The sequence below is a fragment of the Parasteatoda tepidariorum genome, chromosome X1 (assembly GCF_043381705.1).
Source record: "Parasteatoda tepidariorum isolate YZ-2023 chromosome X1, CAS_Ptep_4.0, whole genome shotgun sequence".
Classification (NCBI taxonomy): Eukaryota; Metazoa; Arthropoda; class Arachnida; order Araneae; family Theridiidae; genus Parasteatoda; species Parasteatoda tepidariorum.
Window position 1 is genome coordinate 25,165,518 of NC_092214.1, and position 16,611 is coordinate 25,182,128.

The following is a 16,611-nucleotide window of genomic DNA, read 5'->3' on the forward strand; positions in this document are numbered from 1 at the left end:
CCGAGTCACATACAATATATAATAACAATTCATTGATTAAGGTGACAAGATTTTATAAAATCGGTGACATTTTAAAAATTTTGTAAATATTTTAAACATGTCCGCTTTTTAGTCCAGACAATTCTTTTTTGCAACACAAAATACTGAGTGATCCGTAAAGAATACCTGAATTTATATTTTTAGAATACTTTTTGAAATCGAAAACAAAAAAAGTATAAATATTGGGGGAGGTAGTCACAAATGAATCTATAACCGACGTGAAAACATATTGTTTCAAAAGCTGACTAATCACAGTGCATGAAGACGAATATTATAAACAACAAGGCTGACTTCATTGCGGATGGAGACAGAGAAAAGTTGAAAGACGATTGATAGAAACACCTCCAAGTTTTAATTTACCAATTAAACCTGCTTTCATGTATTAGGGGGACCCGAAAGTAATGTGGTTTCGGCGCATTACTTTCGTTAGTCTTACAAACTAAGTCCTTTTTTTCCCGATCCATTTCGATTAAATTTTGATCCGGCCTTGAAGGGTTAGTTGCGAACGAGGGTGAATACATTATTGCTTAAAAATAAAATCTTAATGAGAAATATCAAATGCACCGAAACGACATTACTTTCCGGTCCCCCTAATACTTAAATATTCCAGGAATTTGATATCGACTTTTTTTTCACTTAAATATTACTTTGCTATCTCTCACGTGTATATTTTTTTTCGTTTTCATATTTAATAAGGACTCAAAAAATTCATATTAAGATCTTTCTTTATGGAATACGCTGTATAAGCTGGAAATGCAATAGTGCTGCTCTAAAGTTATTTTACCTCCCGTAACGCATGCATTAACTAAAAAATTGTTTTTTTTAAGAATGTAATGGCACTTTTTATGGAACACATAGTATAAAGTCTAAATAAAAGCTTTGATTCGATTTTAAATCATTCTAAAAATAAAAGATTAAGTAAAAATCAAAAGTTGAGAAGAATGAAAAAAACCACACTTAGTCTTTTGTATTTTTCTTAGCTTTAAAAAACAACAGTATTATTTATTACAAAGTATTATAAGGAAACCCGTTAGTAATTATTTTTAATAGACTTCAAAAATCAATTAAAAGTAAAAGCATTTAAAAATATTGCATTTTTGAAAGCAATAAATAATAAAAATACAAAAAAATATGTAACATTAAAAATTTTAAAATAAATATTGGAAATAATATTAATAATAATAATAATGAATATAAATATAAATAGACAAATGAATAATAATTAATCTACTATAAATGGACAAATAAATAATAAGTGCACGTAAAAACAAAAAGATAAATAAATGATAAATGCACATAAAAACACAAATAAATGATAACAGATATCTAACAATACTAATAAGAAATAATAATTCATATAATAATACAAATAATAATGATTTTTCAAATTAAATAAATCATAATATTTTTAAAATATAATAAACAAGCCTTAATATATAAGTTTGTCATACCCTGTTCCGATGAGCATACATCATTTTCTTCGGCAAATATCTGATTTGTAACTAATTGGTAGTAGATACCACGTTTTGCCATCAATTCATCATGAGTCCCTTTTTCCTTAATTTCTCCATTTTCCATTGCGCATATAACATCCGCATTTCTTATAGTTGAAAGACGGTGAGCAATAACCACAGTAGTTCTCCCTTCTTGGGCCTAAAAAATTATAATTTTAAAGGTTTTACAGTTTAAAATGAAGGAAATATTAGATTTTAATTAAGGGGTAATAAAAATGCAAAATATAAGATTGAAAACTTCAAAGCTGGATTAATTTCTAGATGTACTGTTGGATAAATTTGAAAGCGTTTATAATAATTGCGTTTTTCTTTCGTTTAGTTTCCTCCAGCAATCAAACAAGGTTTTTGTGTTTTTTATCTTGTCTTCTTTGTTAATTAGATTTTAAGTATTTTATAGCGCTTATGTTTTGTTCCAGCCAAAATATTGAATATAAATTTGTGACCCCAACTTTTTACTCCTTTTTTGACAAGAATATGCAATAAAGAGGTGCTAATTGAACTTATTGTTGTGTTTAACTTAAAACATTTCTTCTGCAATAGAAGCTCCTTCATTTTCCTGAAAGTCCATTGCTTATTTTTTTAACGCCCTTGTACTAGTTTAATCAAAAGCTAATTCTAAATATTTCAAAATCTTTTGTTTCACAAAAACAATTATTGTTAATTATTTAATCAAATAAACTCGAAGAATATTTTTGATTGTAATTTTGGAAATCCTATTCCTTTAATTTTTAAATGCAAAACATATTTCGAAAATATTTAGTTATAGATTAGTAGAAAAATATTTTTTGTACCTTTGAACACATTAGTGACTTAGAAGATAACTTTTTAACAATAAACACTCTAGCTTGTAATCTAAAAGTTCAAAGTATATCATAATTTGAAAAAAAATAAGCATTCAAGAAACCATTATTAATTTTTTTTAAAGTTGAGCAAGAAAACTTGTTTGTTTAATTTGCATTTTGAATAAAGCTTTTTAATTAAAATATGATTAACATAAAAATTATTTCTATTTTATAATGCCCATTATCACTGTTTATTTAAAGAGTTATAACTATAAAAAATTGTGTTTTAGTTTATTATCAAAACAGAAATATTATTTCACTATTTAAAGCAAATTAGGTTTATTTTTCCGCAACCCAATATAAAAATTATTTGTAATTGTTTGAAACGGGTGGATAAATATATTTAAAACTTGTCTTATAAATCATCTTTCTTTAAACAAGATGAATATTTTAATGAAAGAAAAAAAATCTCTCTTACTTTATCGAGAGCTTGTTGTACTATAGCTTCACTTTCAGCATCAAGAGCTGAAGTAGCTTCATCCAAAAGTAAAATCCTCGGATCGCGAACTAAAGCTCTTGCAATGGCAATTCTTTGTTTTTGGCCACCAGATAATTGAGCACCCCTTTCTCCAACTAATGTATCATATCCCTGAAAGCATAATTTTTTGATGCATAGTTAAAATCAAATTAGTAGAGACGATAATATATTCATTTTGATGTTAAAGATGAATCTTTATGAATAAAATGAATGATAACATTATTTTCGCATGTAGAGATTTCTAAGAAATATGCTTTGAACACTTACTTTTGGAAGTTGTACAATGAAGTCATGAGCGTTTGCCATTTTTGCTGCAGCAACAATATCAGTAAATACCACGCCTTGATGACCATATTCAATATTTTTTGCTATTGTTCCAGAAAAAAGTACCGGCTCTTGACTCACTAATCCAATTTTAGATCGAAGCCAATGAACATTAAGAGATGGAAGTCCAAAATTTCCGAGCGTTACCTATAAATTGTTTATTAAAAAATAAGATATCGACTGATCAGAATGGATAATAGTAATAATTTAAAAATTTGTAATCTAGCATATTGTAAAGGAATAAAAATAATTTAAGTAGTAGGGCTAAAAAAATCAGAAGCATAATAAAATTCTTCTGCAACAATTTTTTTCCGTTACAGTGAATAAATTCATCTTTATTGAGGTAATTTCTGGAGCATCTTTCTTTGGCTCGTAGAAAGGCCAGCAAAGATATGTCTTATACAATAGTCAACTAAATGATAGCTTTTTCAATTACTATTAACCAATTAAAAATTTCATTTCTAAGTATAAGAGTTAATAAATAAATAATGTTTGAAACATTATTATCATCTTTAGAGACAATGTGACCGAATTATAGATTGAGTTAATCTTGAAATCAGGAAATAAATTTAAGTACTCAAAAGAAAAATAAATGAATCACTATTTATTATATAAGATGTCAAGGAATTCAACTCCAAATCAACTTTAATGCACATAACGAAAATGAAATGATTTCTTTTAATCAAATAGTAAAAAATCATACAAAAACGGTATACGCAAATTGCAAGATACAAATTTTTAATTTAATTATAAAGTATATGTTATGCATTAATTAATAAAAATATTACTCACAGTTCCCTTATTAGGGTCATAAAATCGTAAAATCAAATTAACAATAGTAGACTTTCCACTTCCACTCGGACCACAAAGAGCAATTGTTTGTCCCTCTTTGATTTTCAGTGAAAAATTTTTCAGGATCTAAATTTTAAAATAAGCATCAAATTAAAAATAATTCTGCAAAAAATTGACAAAAAATCAATAGTTCATTTATATAATTAAATCCCAAAATTGCATCTTAAAAGATTTTGCTACTTAAAAGATTTTACCTATAACTCAATGGACAACTAGTCTATTTGTCACTTTGGGATGTAGCTAATTTAAAAGTTAATCGATCATAAAACCAAAGCGTGAAGTATCCTTATTAAAACATCGTTTTTGCTAACCTTTCCTTATTTTTTATTTTCCTCAAAGATGTAATTATGGAAAACATTCACTTAAATTCAAGGCTTAAATCCAAGGAAATGATAAAATGTGTTGATAGAAAATTGAAATGAATTGTGAAGAAAAATATGGAAAGCAGATATATGACAACTATACAATTTACGAAAAAGTACAATTTAAACTCAGAAACAAGAAACTCTAATAGAACACGTCGAAGAGAGCTTAAATGTTTTGTCTCGTAAAAGAGAGAGTACTAAATATTAAATGAAATGACGAATCATTTGGCCAGTTTCTTTCTTTAAATTTCTCTAAATGGATTGCTCTGTTTGTTGTAAATTAGGCAGTCACATGTATGCTGCATATATTTACTACGTAGCTTGAACTTGTCATGCAATTCAACTTACATTTTTCAACTAGTATGATTCAACTAATATGATTCAATTTGACGCACTGAAGTTAAATCAAATTTGCATGATAGAAAGAATCGAAGTATGAATGTTATTATTCAACTTTAAACAGATTTTTTAAATGATTGCTGTGAACTAATTTTTCAAAAAAGTATAAAGATTTTCATGATTTTAATATGTATCAAATAAATTGAAAAATTTTTACAATTTAGTAAACATTTATACATAAAATATATGTATATATATATATATATTTGGTTAATAAAACCTAAATGTTTAGTATTTAAACCATTCATTTGACAATTTTTTCATTCAAATGGTGATAGTTTACTGGGAATTCTGGTTTTCAAAATTATAATTTTTATAATCCCACATTTAATAAAAACTACAAAACTGACTAATAAATGGTTTTGGCTAATAAATGGTTTTTATGCCATGATCTAAGATAAAAAATCTTAATCATGATAAAATTACCGAATTTTATTACACATTAGGAAACCATATTTTACTTTTAATGTTTCCAAAATCATTACCAAAGCGCTTCGGTAAAATTTACCGAACTTTTTGGTGTTTCTATAGAGCTAGAAATGGAAAAATCTACCATATTGTTTCAGTTTTGACCATACTTTCTTTCTCAGTGTAAGAATATTTTGCAGATATAATAAAGAAGCAGGGTGCTTCAAAATTTTGCCTTTGAATTTAGACGGATGATAAGAGGCATAAGAGGCATGGAAGTTTACAATATAACATTGGGTCGCAAACCACATTAACTGACAGAAAATCGCGAAAAAGCATGTATGTTCGGTATCTAGAGATGTATATCAGTTGAGGTTTGTGCTGCAAAAATTAAGCGCTTGTAAGTTATTCTGTTTGAAGAGCAGATGCAATTGTTTCAAACATGATTGTGCCTCTGCGCATTATACCCTTTAAATCAATATAACCTCAATATAACATACACAAGGAAGTGGCTTGGATGCGTGGAACCGTTTGCTTACATTGAGATCCGTGAACCTTCACCGGATCTCAATATATGTGACTTTTTCCTATGGGGTCATCGTAAACCACTTGTTAATGTGGCGCCTATAAACTTTCGTGGATTATCATTGGATTATCATATTTCGTGGCGCCTATAACATTTCGTGGATTTTCATTGCTTCGGCAGACGTCAAAAGCACACGTTGTATCTACATGCTCGCCAGGGAATCGTTTTTGCGTCACTGTACAAGGATATTAGCAGGTGCCACTTCGAGGAGCTCTTGTAATAGTTGTTCAAATAAATCTTTTTTAGTTAGCAAATTTTTAGTATCTTATGGAGTTGTTCACCCTATGAGAACGAAAACTGCCTGTGACTTTCATTCTCTGAAACCCCATATCCTATTGTAAGTTTTCATGGTTTTGATGCCTTTTCCTCTGAATTCGAAACACCCTTTCTAAAGATAGATTCAAATAGAAAGACAAACAAATGACAAACTCATTGATAAAATAATGTATATTTCTTACTCTGACTGTTTTTCTTGATGGATAATTGAAATAAACATTATTAAACTCGATGTCTGCAGTGAATTGGGTTGGGTGTATGCCTTCTCTAGAATATGGATCAATTTTTGGTACCTGCAAAAAAGAACAATCATTATAAGTTATTGTCGCTACACTACAGTTGGAACAACACATTCAATGATTTTAGGTTGACCAAGGATTCAAAGATTTCAGGTCAACTCCTCTTTGTACTATTGTCACTCCTCTTATAAGGTTCCTAATACTTAATTTATCATGCTACATATTTAAGCAACTACAACACGCCATGGTTTTTCGCCTTTTATTTTCCATTTTTTGGTGTTAACTTTACATTTTATGTTTCAATTTTTTCTTTTTTGTTTTCCTCATCTTCATCTGACAAGTCTTAAGAATAGACATTTATTTTTGACCTCTTGAAATTTGTCGAATTTCATTATCATTCTCATATTTTTCTAAATTTAATCAAGTATAACATAGTTAAGAAACTGCAGCACAGATTAGCAACTACAACACAGTTAAGTAGCAACAACACAGTTAAACTACACTATTCAAAATTCCGGATCAAACTACGATAAAAGTATTGGCAATCTGGGTGCAGCATCCGTAGAACTTTTTTTCCTCTAAAATCCATTTTCTCCGTTAAATTTTATACCGTAATTTTTACAGTAATATTTGTTAATTTACATTTATAAAGTAACTTTACTCTAAATATTACTGTACAATTTGCAGTTTGATTGTTTATTCCGTTAAATTTCTCGATAATAATGGATTTTACGATAAAAAGTACTGGCGCCTTGAGTGTTGGTATTTTATACCTTAATTGTAATGTAAATGTGAATATATAAATATTTCATAGTGGCTTAGTTCGGTTTACCAAACTTTGTATTATCTCGAAACTAACTTAGTGAAACCAATGCCTTCACAAATGGCGTGAAATGTAGGACTAAAGTATAGTAGAGATGAATTCTTTATAAAAAATTATAATAATTTAAAACAAAGTTTAATGTTTATATATTTTTAAAAAAGGAAATGATAGTAGAGTTGGATTTCCTTAAAAAATATTAATTATCCAATTCGAGTTTAATGTTTATATATTTTTTTAAACTATTTGCATATTTCCATACAGAATATTTTCTTAAAAAATATCTATGTACATTCAGATTTATAAATTTTTTAATCATATTCGCCTTGTAATAGAATTAAAGGGTATTCATTAAAAATTAATAAAATTTTTCTTATCCCATATTACATAGGAATGATTTTAAATTTTTAAGCTCTCGCAATTACATTTGCTTCAAAGCATATTAATCAACTTAATTGTTTTGTCAAGTAAATTAAATATAATTCGATAGTTCTCAATGATAAATGAAAAATATGCATAGCATGTATAATATTGCTAAAAAGAAACTTACTGCTTTGATGATATCAAATATTTTCTCAGCAGATCCTTTAGCTGTTGCAACAGTTGTTAAATGTGGCATTGCATTTCCCAGTGAAAATGATCCAATCATTACAGCAAAAAATACCTTTAAGACAAAAACTTGATATGTTAGCAAAAGATGGAATAATAAAAATAAGTATTAAACAAAACAGTTATGAATATATTTAAAAAAATTTAAAGTTCAACTTTGGTTTTTAAAGATATTTTCATTTTTGCAATACTGGTATTTCAAAAGTAATTTTAATAGTCTTAAATTAAGTGCCATTACATGAAAACTAAAATAAAAGCTTCACTTACTGAGAAAACATCTCCTGCAGTCATTTTTCCGTCAATTACCAACTGTGCACCATACCTAAGAATTTAAAAAAAAAATTTTAGTTGTTTTGCCAGAATAAAATTTTATTAAATATCTTTACTCTTAATTTTAAATGAACTTGCAAGGACTATATTTATAATTTTTGAAAAGGAAGCGCTGAAATTAAAAATAAATAAATTAAGTAAATTCTGATACTAAATTAATCATATTTTAGCTACTCAATATTTATCATCATTCTAGTGTCATACTCCTAAGAAATTTTTATTTTCTTTGCAGTTCTCCACTTTTTGTGATTCTGTTCTTTCTAAAATTTTCTCATTTATGTTAAAAAGTAAGTATAAAAATAATGTATTGAATTAAACTTTAGACAGAAAATTAATCACGCCATGCATTTTGTGAACTGAAAATAAACTTACCAAAAGGCCACAGCATATGAGCCATACAAAACAAGAAAAGTAAACCCAATTCCAAACGCCATGTAAACATATTTTCGAATAGCTACATTCATGCCATCAAGCAAAGCTGCATGATATCTAAAAGGGGGGAAAATATTAAATGATCAAATAAAAATTTTTATATTTATTATTAATTTGTTAAATGAATTTTTACCAATCAAAACTCAATTATCTGTCGTGATCTCTTAATAAAAAATAAATTTTGAAAATAAGACTCAAAAATAAGCATTTTTTTTCATCTTAACCTTACCGTAGACTTTCTACTTTTTCTTTGTAGTTCTCAATATTCTTCTCAATTCACGGGAACCATAGATAATTAACTCATAATTTTTTAATTAATACAATTTCAAGCCTTAATAACTAACGGGACTTTAAATGTGTGCTCAGAATGCGTCCAAGGCGTACAATTTATTTCTTAACTATTGGCACTACAAACATTCGTAACAACCGTAACATATTACAAAAGATGACATCGATTTTTAGGATTGACGTCAACTTGCTGGAACTATCAGAAAAAGTTATATACTGACTTTAAACATACAAATATAGTGCTAATTGTAACTGACTGACTTTAAATATACTGACTTTAAACATACAAATATAGTGCTAATTGTAACTGAAGATAAGTGATGTTGAATCAATGCAATGAATTCAAACCTTTCATTGTAATGAATTTTAAAGTTATAAAATAAGTTAAAATTTTGTCAAAAAACTAAATTGTTTCAAATTTTGGTAATTACTAATATTTCAAATTGGAAAAATGCAACAAAAATAAAATATGAACTAATCTAAGAAAGCGATTAAATTAATGGTAAAATTTTCTTTCCGTCTTTCGGAATTCCTTACATCTTTTATTTCGTTTTTGTCAAAGGAAAGATCCAATCCTAACATAAAATTATCGCAAAAATATTTTCAAAACTATTAAATATATATTTTTTTAAGTAAAACTCATTGAATTGATATTTTTATTTTAAAATTCTACAAAAAATTCTAGATGATATAATAGCTGTTTAAAATAAAAATTTAAAAAATTTGAACGAGTCTTAAAAAAATTGGAAAAAAAATCGTCAGTAAAATTTATTTTTGCATCAAAAAATTTATGTTTCATACAATAGACTCCAAAAATTTATATTATAAGCTGTTACAGATTTCCAAGGGGAATCTTGTTAGTGTCGCCATCTCATGGGAGTGGCACAGAATCCAAAACGTTATTCTTAAATTTATGGTTCTATAAAAATAGTATTTTATGACTGATAACAGACTCGTAAGATAATAAAATAAATGCATTGTACCAATTGTTTAGTTGAACATAACCATATGAAAATCAAACTTTTACAAAATATTACATTTTTAATGATTCAATCTAGATCTCTTGCCTTAAGTTTACTATTATAATTTCTTTGCTTTAATTTTAACTATTAGTAGTATCTAATCATATTAATAAAAGAATCAACAATCATAAATAATTAAACAATCTTAAAATGATTTAGGATATTTTTATTTCAAAAATATTGCAATCTTAAAGGGAAAGTACAAATCGCGACCATCATTCAAGGTATAGAAATAAAGATTTTAAGGTTTTGTTACAATATGAAGCATTTTTTCTATTTTAAAGTAGTTAATGAGATACAAATTGCTTAAAGATACAATTCTTAAACGATTAGCACGCCGATTACTACAATTGATAAGTAATATCTGGTTGAAAAATAGCTTTTAATATATTTTTCAATTAAAAAATTTTGGTAAGAAAGATGTAAAAATTGACTTTTTAATTTTGAACAACTTAATAATAGCTATTGTTATAAGACTGATCTACACACACCCGAAATAACTATAATAGTCTCCTTTTATGGCCATTAATGAGTTAAAAAGTCCATAGATATCTATACCTCTTTACCTCTCTCTCTTGACCATTGAAAGACGTGACTGTTCTTATACTAGACAAAACCTCTTCAGCTATTCCACCAGCCACTGCATACTTTTGTTGTTCACGGGCAGATGAACTTGCTACCAGCTAAAATAAAATTGGTAAAACAAATGAACATTTACATATATTACTTAATATATGAATCTTTCATGTTTTAAAAATATTTGATGCAACAAAATATTTCAAGCATGATCCTTTTGAATTAAACGCGTGATGAAATAAGTAAGATTGAATATTACACTGAGAAAAAAAGCATGGTCAAAATTACCAGAATATGGTAAAAATTTACAGTGTTTCTGGTTCTATGGGAATATCAGGGTAACTTTTACCAAACGTCTTTCGTATTGACTTTTGGTAAAATTAACAATGAAATATGGTTTTATTAAAATGCTGCTTTGCAGTTAATGCGGTAAAATTTGATAATTTGATAGCAATAGCTTAGAAAATGGCATAAAAGCTATTTATTCGATCAAACTTACTTTTCAGTTTTGTATTTTTACAAAATGTATGGTAATAAAAACTATAATTTTGAGAACCAAAGTTTTCGGTAAATCGTAACCATATAAACGGAAAAAAATCAAAAAATGAATAGTTTAAGTACTGTATATTTTGGTTTTTTTACAAGAATTATATTTTTTTGGAACCAGAAATGCCATTACCATACAGGTATGATAATTTTATCAGAATTGTTTTCTCTGTGTTTTTACTAAGGTCTCATAAATTTCAAAAAAAGTTTAAAGACACGAACCAAACATTGGTAATAAAACAGTTATGAGAAATAGCTATAAAAAATAAGTTGGTTTTATCTTCTAAATTTTCGAATGCCAAATTAGGAGCTATTGTGCAAATATTTAATTGAATTTCACTACACAGCAGAGAATTAATTTAACTTCAAAAAACAATAGTTATAAATCTCAAGATCCTTTTCTGATTTCCTAATTTTTATCATACTAGCTTATTATAAATTGAATATCATTAAGTATTCAAAGTAATATTTTGAGTTTTTAGGTTTTCGTAATTTTTGTAGAACTTGTCTATAGTTAAATGGAGAAAAAGCAACATATATTAAAAGAAATAGTGAAAGGCAACAATAAATAATAAATAGGAAAAGGTCCTTTGTCAAACAATCTTAGGGATACAATCGTAAAAATGACCTCAAATGTAGTATGATAATTAAGGCTGTTCACATTAAATAACGCTTTTATGCGAATAATATGCTATTTTTTCAACAGCTGTTCGTTACTGTAAAGTGAACTTTAACTTATCTGTAGAAAGTGCCCTTTTTGTTAATTCTAAAAATGGTCCAAAATGTCTCGATAAAAAATCCATAGTTTTGTGAAAATGAAATAAAATAAAGGGCGTTCGTGATTTATTTATTTTTAAGAAGTTACACTTTCATTGTCTTATCTGGGCTCATAAAATTTTTTCAAAAAATAGAAAATTTTTCATTGATTTTGCTATTTTTCATCTAAGTGTTCACCCAGGTGATGGTTTTTGAAAACGTTTAATAACTTTAAAAATGTTTAAGTGATTTGTCCGTTTTAATAATTCTTTATTGCAAAATGGTAAACATTGCTTAAAGTTATATCAGTGCCGTAAATGTAAGGCACGTAACTGTAGTTGTTTCTTTATAAATATACTGTTAATCTGTGCAAACCGAGATTTCAAGTTGGAAAATTGACCGCAAAATTGTGCTTTGTCTGCGAAAGATACGGAATTTAGAATTTTTTTTTTCCAATTCCCACCTGTGTTAACATTCGTCAATTCAGGAATTTACAGGGTGATTTTGTTGGCCTCTCCTTCAGGGGCACCATATTAGGGGGGCCAACGTCGCTCCCACAGTGAGGACCGATAGTACAGGGAAGGAAAGAACATCCATGCCTTACCCGGGATTCGAACCCAGAACCTTTCAGATGCAAGGGCAGTTCCCTGTCTCCTACACAGACCGGTCGGCAAATTTAAGATAATATTTGCACAAATAAATCAGCATACTTTAGGAATGCCACTCTATAAATTCAGTTATATAAAGGTGAGATTTCATTCACTGTTTTTTAGGGGTGAGGGGAGGGAGACGGAATTTAAAAAACGAAAAAATAGTGTAAAGTACAATATGAATCATTGCACCCCTGTGTATTGTACTATCACAATTTCAGTTTTAAAAATTCGCTGTTTTGTTCCTTTTGCTAATTTTTTTTAAATTCTACTAATAGCTCATTTCCACTACATAAAATTCAAACTCATACTTTTTTTAATAAACAAACCTCCTGTAGTATATCTGATTATGTTGATTTATGCTGTTCAGCATTACATAAATATGTTTGCAAAATTTATATATTGAAAGGAATTAATAGCAGTATTGTTTACCTTTCCTAAGAATGCAGATGACAATGCTAATAAAGGTGTTAATGACATAATAACCAGTGTTAATTGCCATCCTTTAATGAATCCAACTATAAATCCAGCAACGAATGTTGAACCAAACTGTATTAACATGCTGAATTTATCTCCAATCCCTTCTCTCACACGTTCTAGATCGCTGTCAATGAGAAATTAATCATATTACAGTACTTTAATTTCTTATTAAATTAAAATTGCTTATAAACTATACGTACTCATTAAGTTTTGCTGTTAGCTCTCCACTTTGATTTTTATCAAACCATGCTATTTCATGTCGTAAAACTTGGTAGAAAAATTCTTGTCTCATGATGTAAACTTGCCTTTCACAAGCCATCATCCACAATAAGATCTTAAAGAAAATATGAATAATATGTAATGCGAACTTTATACCATCATTCAGAACACACTTATATCTATATATCATTAAAAAGTAATTGTCATCTTACTATTTTGTGAATTTTATAGGACAAAAAAATCACATGATATGATTATTAATAATAAGCAAAAATTATCCAGATACCTTTGGCTATCATCACAATAAAATTAATATATCTAAGTTATAATGGTATTTACTGTAATATTTATTTATCATTTTTTATTGTTAAACATTATTATTTCTACGCTTTTCATTTTTTTTTTTTCAAAATTAAAGACTTTCCACAATGTGTCTTTTTAAAAAGTTTACCAAAAATGAAACCAATAAAAAGTATACACTTTGAAGGTCGCAAATTGATAGTTAAGCAAAAAGAGATAAAAAACGCCACAGAAATCTGACAAATCACATCACGTAAATGTGTATGTAAAAAAAATTAAACCAGGTTAAAACTTTAAACTGTTTCTAATAATCATCTTTCAATTATATTCCATTTCCTCTCTCAATTAAACCCGTCTTGTTGTTTATTACATCCAACCGACTCGAAAGTGTTTTTTTCCCTCTTAAATATTGATTTGAAATCCTCTTTGTGTGTAAATTTTTATTTCTATTTTTGACAAGAATGCTAAAAATACATTTATCAATAAGCTCAGTTTTTACGGAAATTCTGGCTATAGAATATTATGCACCATTTTATAGTGAGGGTATTTAACTACCGTTTTACAATAATAAGACGAAAAACACGTTATATTTACTTTTATAACTAATTTTATGTTAAAATGTGTTCAAATAAGATACGCAAATAAAATCATGAACAAAAATTAACTAAATTTTAGATCACAATTAAAATTTAATTATTACACCTGTGCGAAATAATCTCTTTGGCAGAAAATATTTAATGAGTTTTTATAGTAACCGAAAACTAAATACAAATTTTTTTTAAAAAAAAAGCAACTCTGTGAGTGAAGCTTCTCTTGTAACCAAGCGAATTTAATGCGTTTAAATTCTATCTCAATAGAATAGGAAACTAAATCTATGTTAATACTATAAAATGTTTAGAAAATTTGCTTATTTTTTTAATTCTGATGCTACAATCTGTTTACTGTTAAGAAATAAAAATTATTGCTAAGCAATCGGTGGTATGGTATTGTGAGTGAAGTGAAAAGTGATGTAATTGATGGAAAGTGATGTAATTTATTTTAATTATTTTGCCAAGGGTCAAGCTAAATTAATTGTATGTTTGAAAATGATAATGATTAGTATAGTTAGTGCAATATGTGAATCTCATAAATTAAATGAAACATTCTTAGAAGTTAGAATAAGATAGTTAATGATGATTCTTGAAAACCGTTGCTTCGTAATGTTATGAAATAAGAAATTTTACACAAACTATTAAAATTACTTGTCAAATTTTATTCAACTTATACAAAACAGTTATGTTAACATTTTTAACAAGCAATTTGTTTTGTTACGATCTAATCTTTGTTTTCAATAAGGAGTTTGTTTTGATAAAGAGCCTTGTTTTGATAAAGAGTTTAAAATACATATTAAGGGTGGTTTTTACAAAACACCATGTATAATAAATACAAAAAATTGAATAAGAAGTTATTTAGTCATTAATTTTTTGTCTTTAAATATACTTAAATATTACTTGATACTTTCTAAAAAAGCATTTCATTATGCGATCTAAAATATTTCCATATTCTCTAATTCTAATATGAATTTATCTGCCAAAAATAATGAGCTGAAAATTCTAAAGTTAAACTTAAAAACTAATATAAGAAAACGTTTTAAGATAATAATTATAGTAACTTACCTGAGTTACAGAGGCTATAAACACAGCAATTCCAATGTAAACATAATATAAAGAGAACGTAGTCATTACTTCTTCAAAATCAGGAGTAGTTTGATTTCCGAAAATCTGCATTGAAGCTAGTAGAGAGAAACAAAAATTTAATCAAGAACGCTAAAAACATTGCTTTCATTAAAATTATTTTAAAAAATGTCTAGATATATTTTAAAACAAAATAGATCATTTATATTTTCTGCTATTTTAATGTTGTGTCACACGAGATAAGGAAAATATGATATTCGTTACTGCTACTACTAATAATAAAAACGCATGAAGCAATTTGTTTTGCACTCTTTCAGGGGTACCATATAAGGTGGGCCTACGTTGCTCCCACAGCAAGGACAGATAGTATAGAGAAGGAAAGAACATCCATGCCTTCTACGGGATTCGAACCCAGAAAGTTTCTGTTGCAAGGCCAGTGCCCTGACCCCGTCGTTAATAATTAAGGATTTAAAAACCATTTCAATGATCTCCATTTGCGTTAAAAGTAACTGCACAGTAATTGCATTCTATAATTGCGTGAAAAACAACAACATAATAATTGCATGATGTGTTTGAAAAGAAATTGCGCCAAACACAAATATTCAACATTGCTAACTAAATTTTTTGCTCACACTTTGCAATGAAAATTAGTTTTGGTTCAATATTTGTGTTATAAAATTTTTTAATTCTATTTTCATAAATGGGATCAAAATTTTTAAAAAAATGAAGAAAAAAAAGCATAAAGAACATTCTTTTCAAAAAAAATTTGAATAGTACCTGAATCATTGAAAAATGAGGTATTCGAGTATGAAACTGTAACAGGTGAAGGTGATTGAGTTAAAAATGTATTTGTCATTGATCCAAATACAATTGCTAGTAAAGGCCATCCAGCGCCGTTTATAATAGCAGCGCAAGTCCCCAAAATCATGAAAAAGACATCTAATGGCTTACTGTAGTAGAACTAAAATTGAAAAAATATGATAAAAAATAAATGCATACACATAATTTGACATTGTAATTCACTTAAGGTATAAATTAATCACAAACTTTATTTTCTTTCGAGAGTTATTCTATGTTGTAAAATAAAATCTTTTGTTAAATTTAGAGGGAAAGTTCCCATTTAGATGAATTATGCGGATTACTTTGTCTAATGTTAGTCTGTAAAATAGATATAATTCCTTGGTTCTATATTTTTACATATAGTTTACATTGAAAAAACTTAAAACTTTTAGTGTTCTGCAAGTTTATATATTTAATGGAAATCAAGAGCAAAAATAGCACTAAATTTCCCATAATAATCGAACTAAGCAAAAACAAGCACTCAATTTTCAATAATAACAATAATATAAAATAAATTATATAAATCTACTAGTTAATTTGCTAGAACGTGATTTTTTAAATAAATTTTTTTAAAGTATGTTGAGTTTTCGAAATTAATTATAGTTATAAAACAATAAACATGTAAAGGAAAAAAATTTAATGCTTATTTTTTGTAGCTGTATTCTTGAAACAAAAAAATCATACATTTTGGGAACCCATTTTCATTAAAAATAAATTGACATATGAATTAAAGCAAACTTCCACAGAG

The 16,611-nt window shown here is 27.3% G+C and overlaps 1 protein-coding gene across 3 annotated transcripts in view; it reads right to left on the reverse strand.

Moving 5' to 3' along the window:
• LOC139427037 (ATP-dependent translocase ABCB1-like) overlaps nt 1–16,611 on the reverse strand; it is a 37,161-nt gene that overhangs the window by 14,012 nt on the left and 6,538 nt on the right. For all 3 annotated transcript variants that reach the window (XM_071187424.1, XM_071187423.1, XM_071187425.1), the window contains exons 3-15: nt 15,801–15,984; nt 15,006–15,121; nt 13,032–13,165; nt 12,784–12,955; nt 10,382–10,506; nt 8,454–8,570; nt 8,019–8,073; nt 7,693–7,806; nt 6,266–6,376; nt 3,990–4,115; nt 3,141–3,344; nt 2,814–2,984; nt 1,491–1,692 (exon numbers count right to left, since the gene is read on the reverse strand). In XM_071187424.1, the coding sequence (XP_071043525.1) occupies nt 1,491–1,692; nt 2,814–2,984; nt 3,141–3,344; nt 3,990–4,115; nt 6,266–6,376; nt 7,693–7,806; nt 8,019–8,073; nt 8,454–8,570; nt 10,382–10,506; nt 12,784–12,955; nt 13,032–13,165; nt 15,006–15,121; nt 15,801–15,984 (1,831 nt within the window). The remainder of the gene's footprint in view (nt 1–1,490; nt 1,693–2,813; nt 2,985–3,140; nt 3,345–3,989; nt 4,116–6,265; nt 6,377–7,692; nt 7,807–8,018; nt 8,074–8,453; nt 8,571–10,381; nt 10,507–12,783; nt 12,956–13,031; nt 13,166–15,005; nt 15,122–15,800; nt 15,985–16,611) is intronic.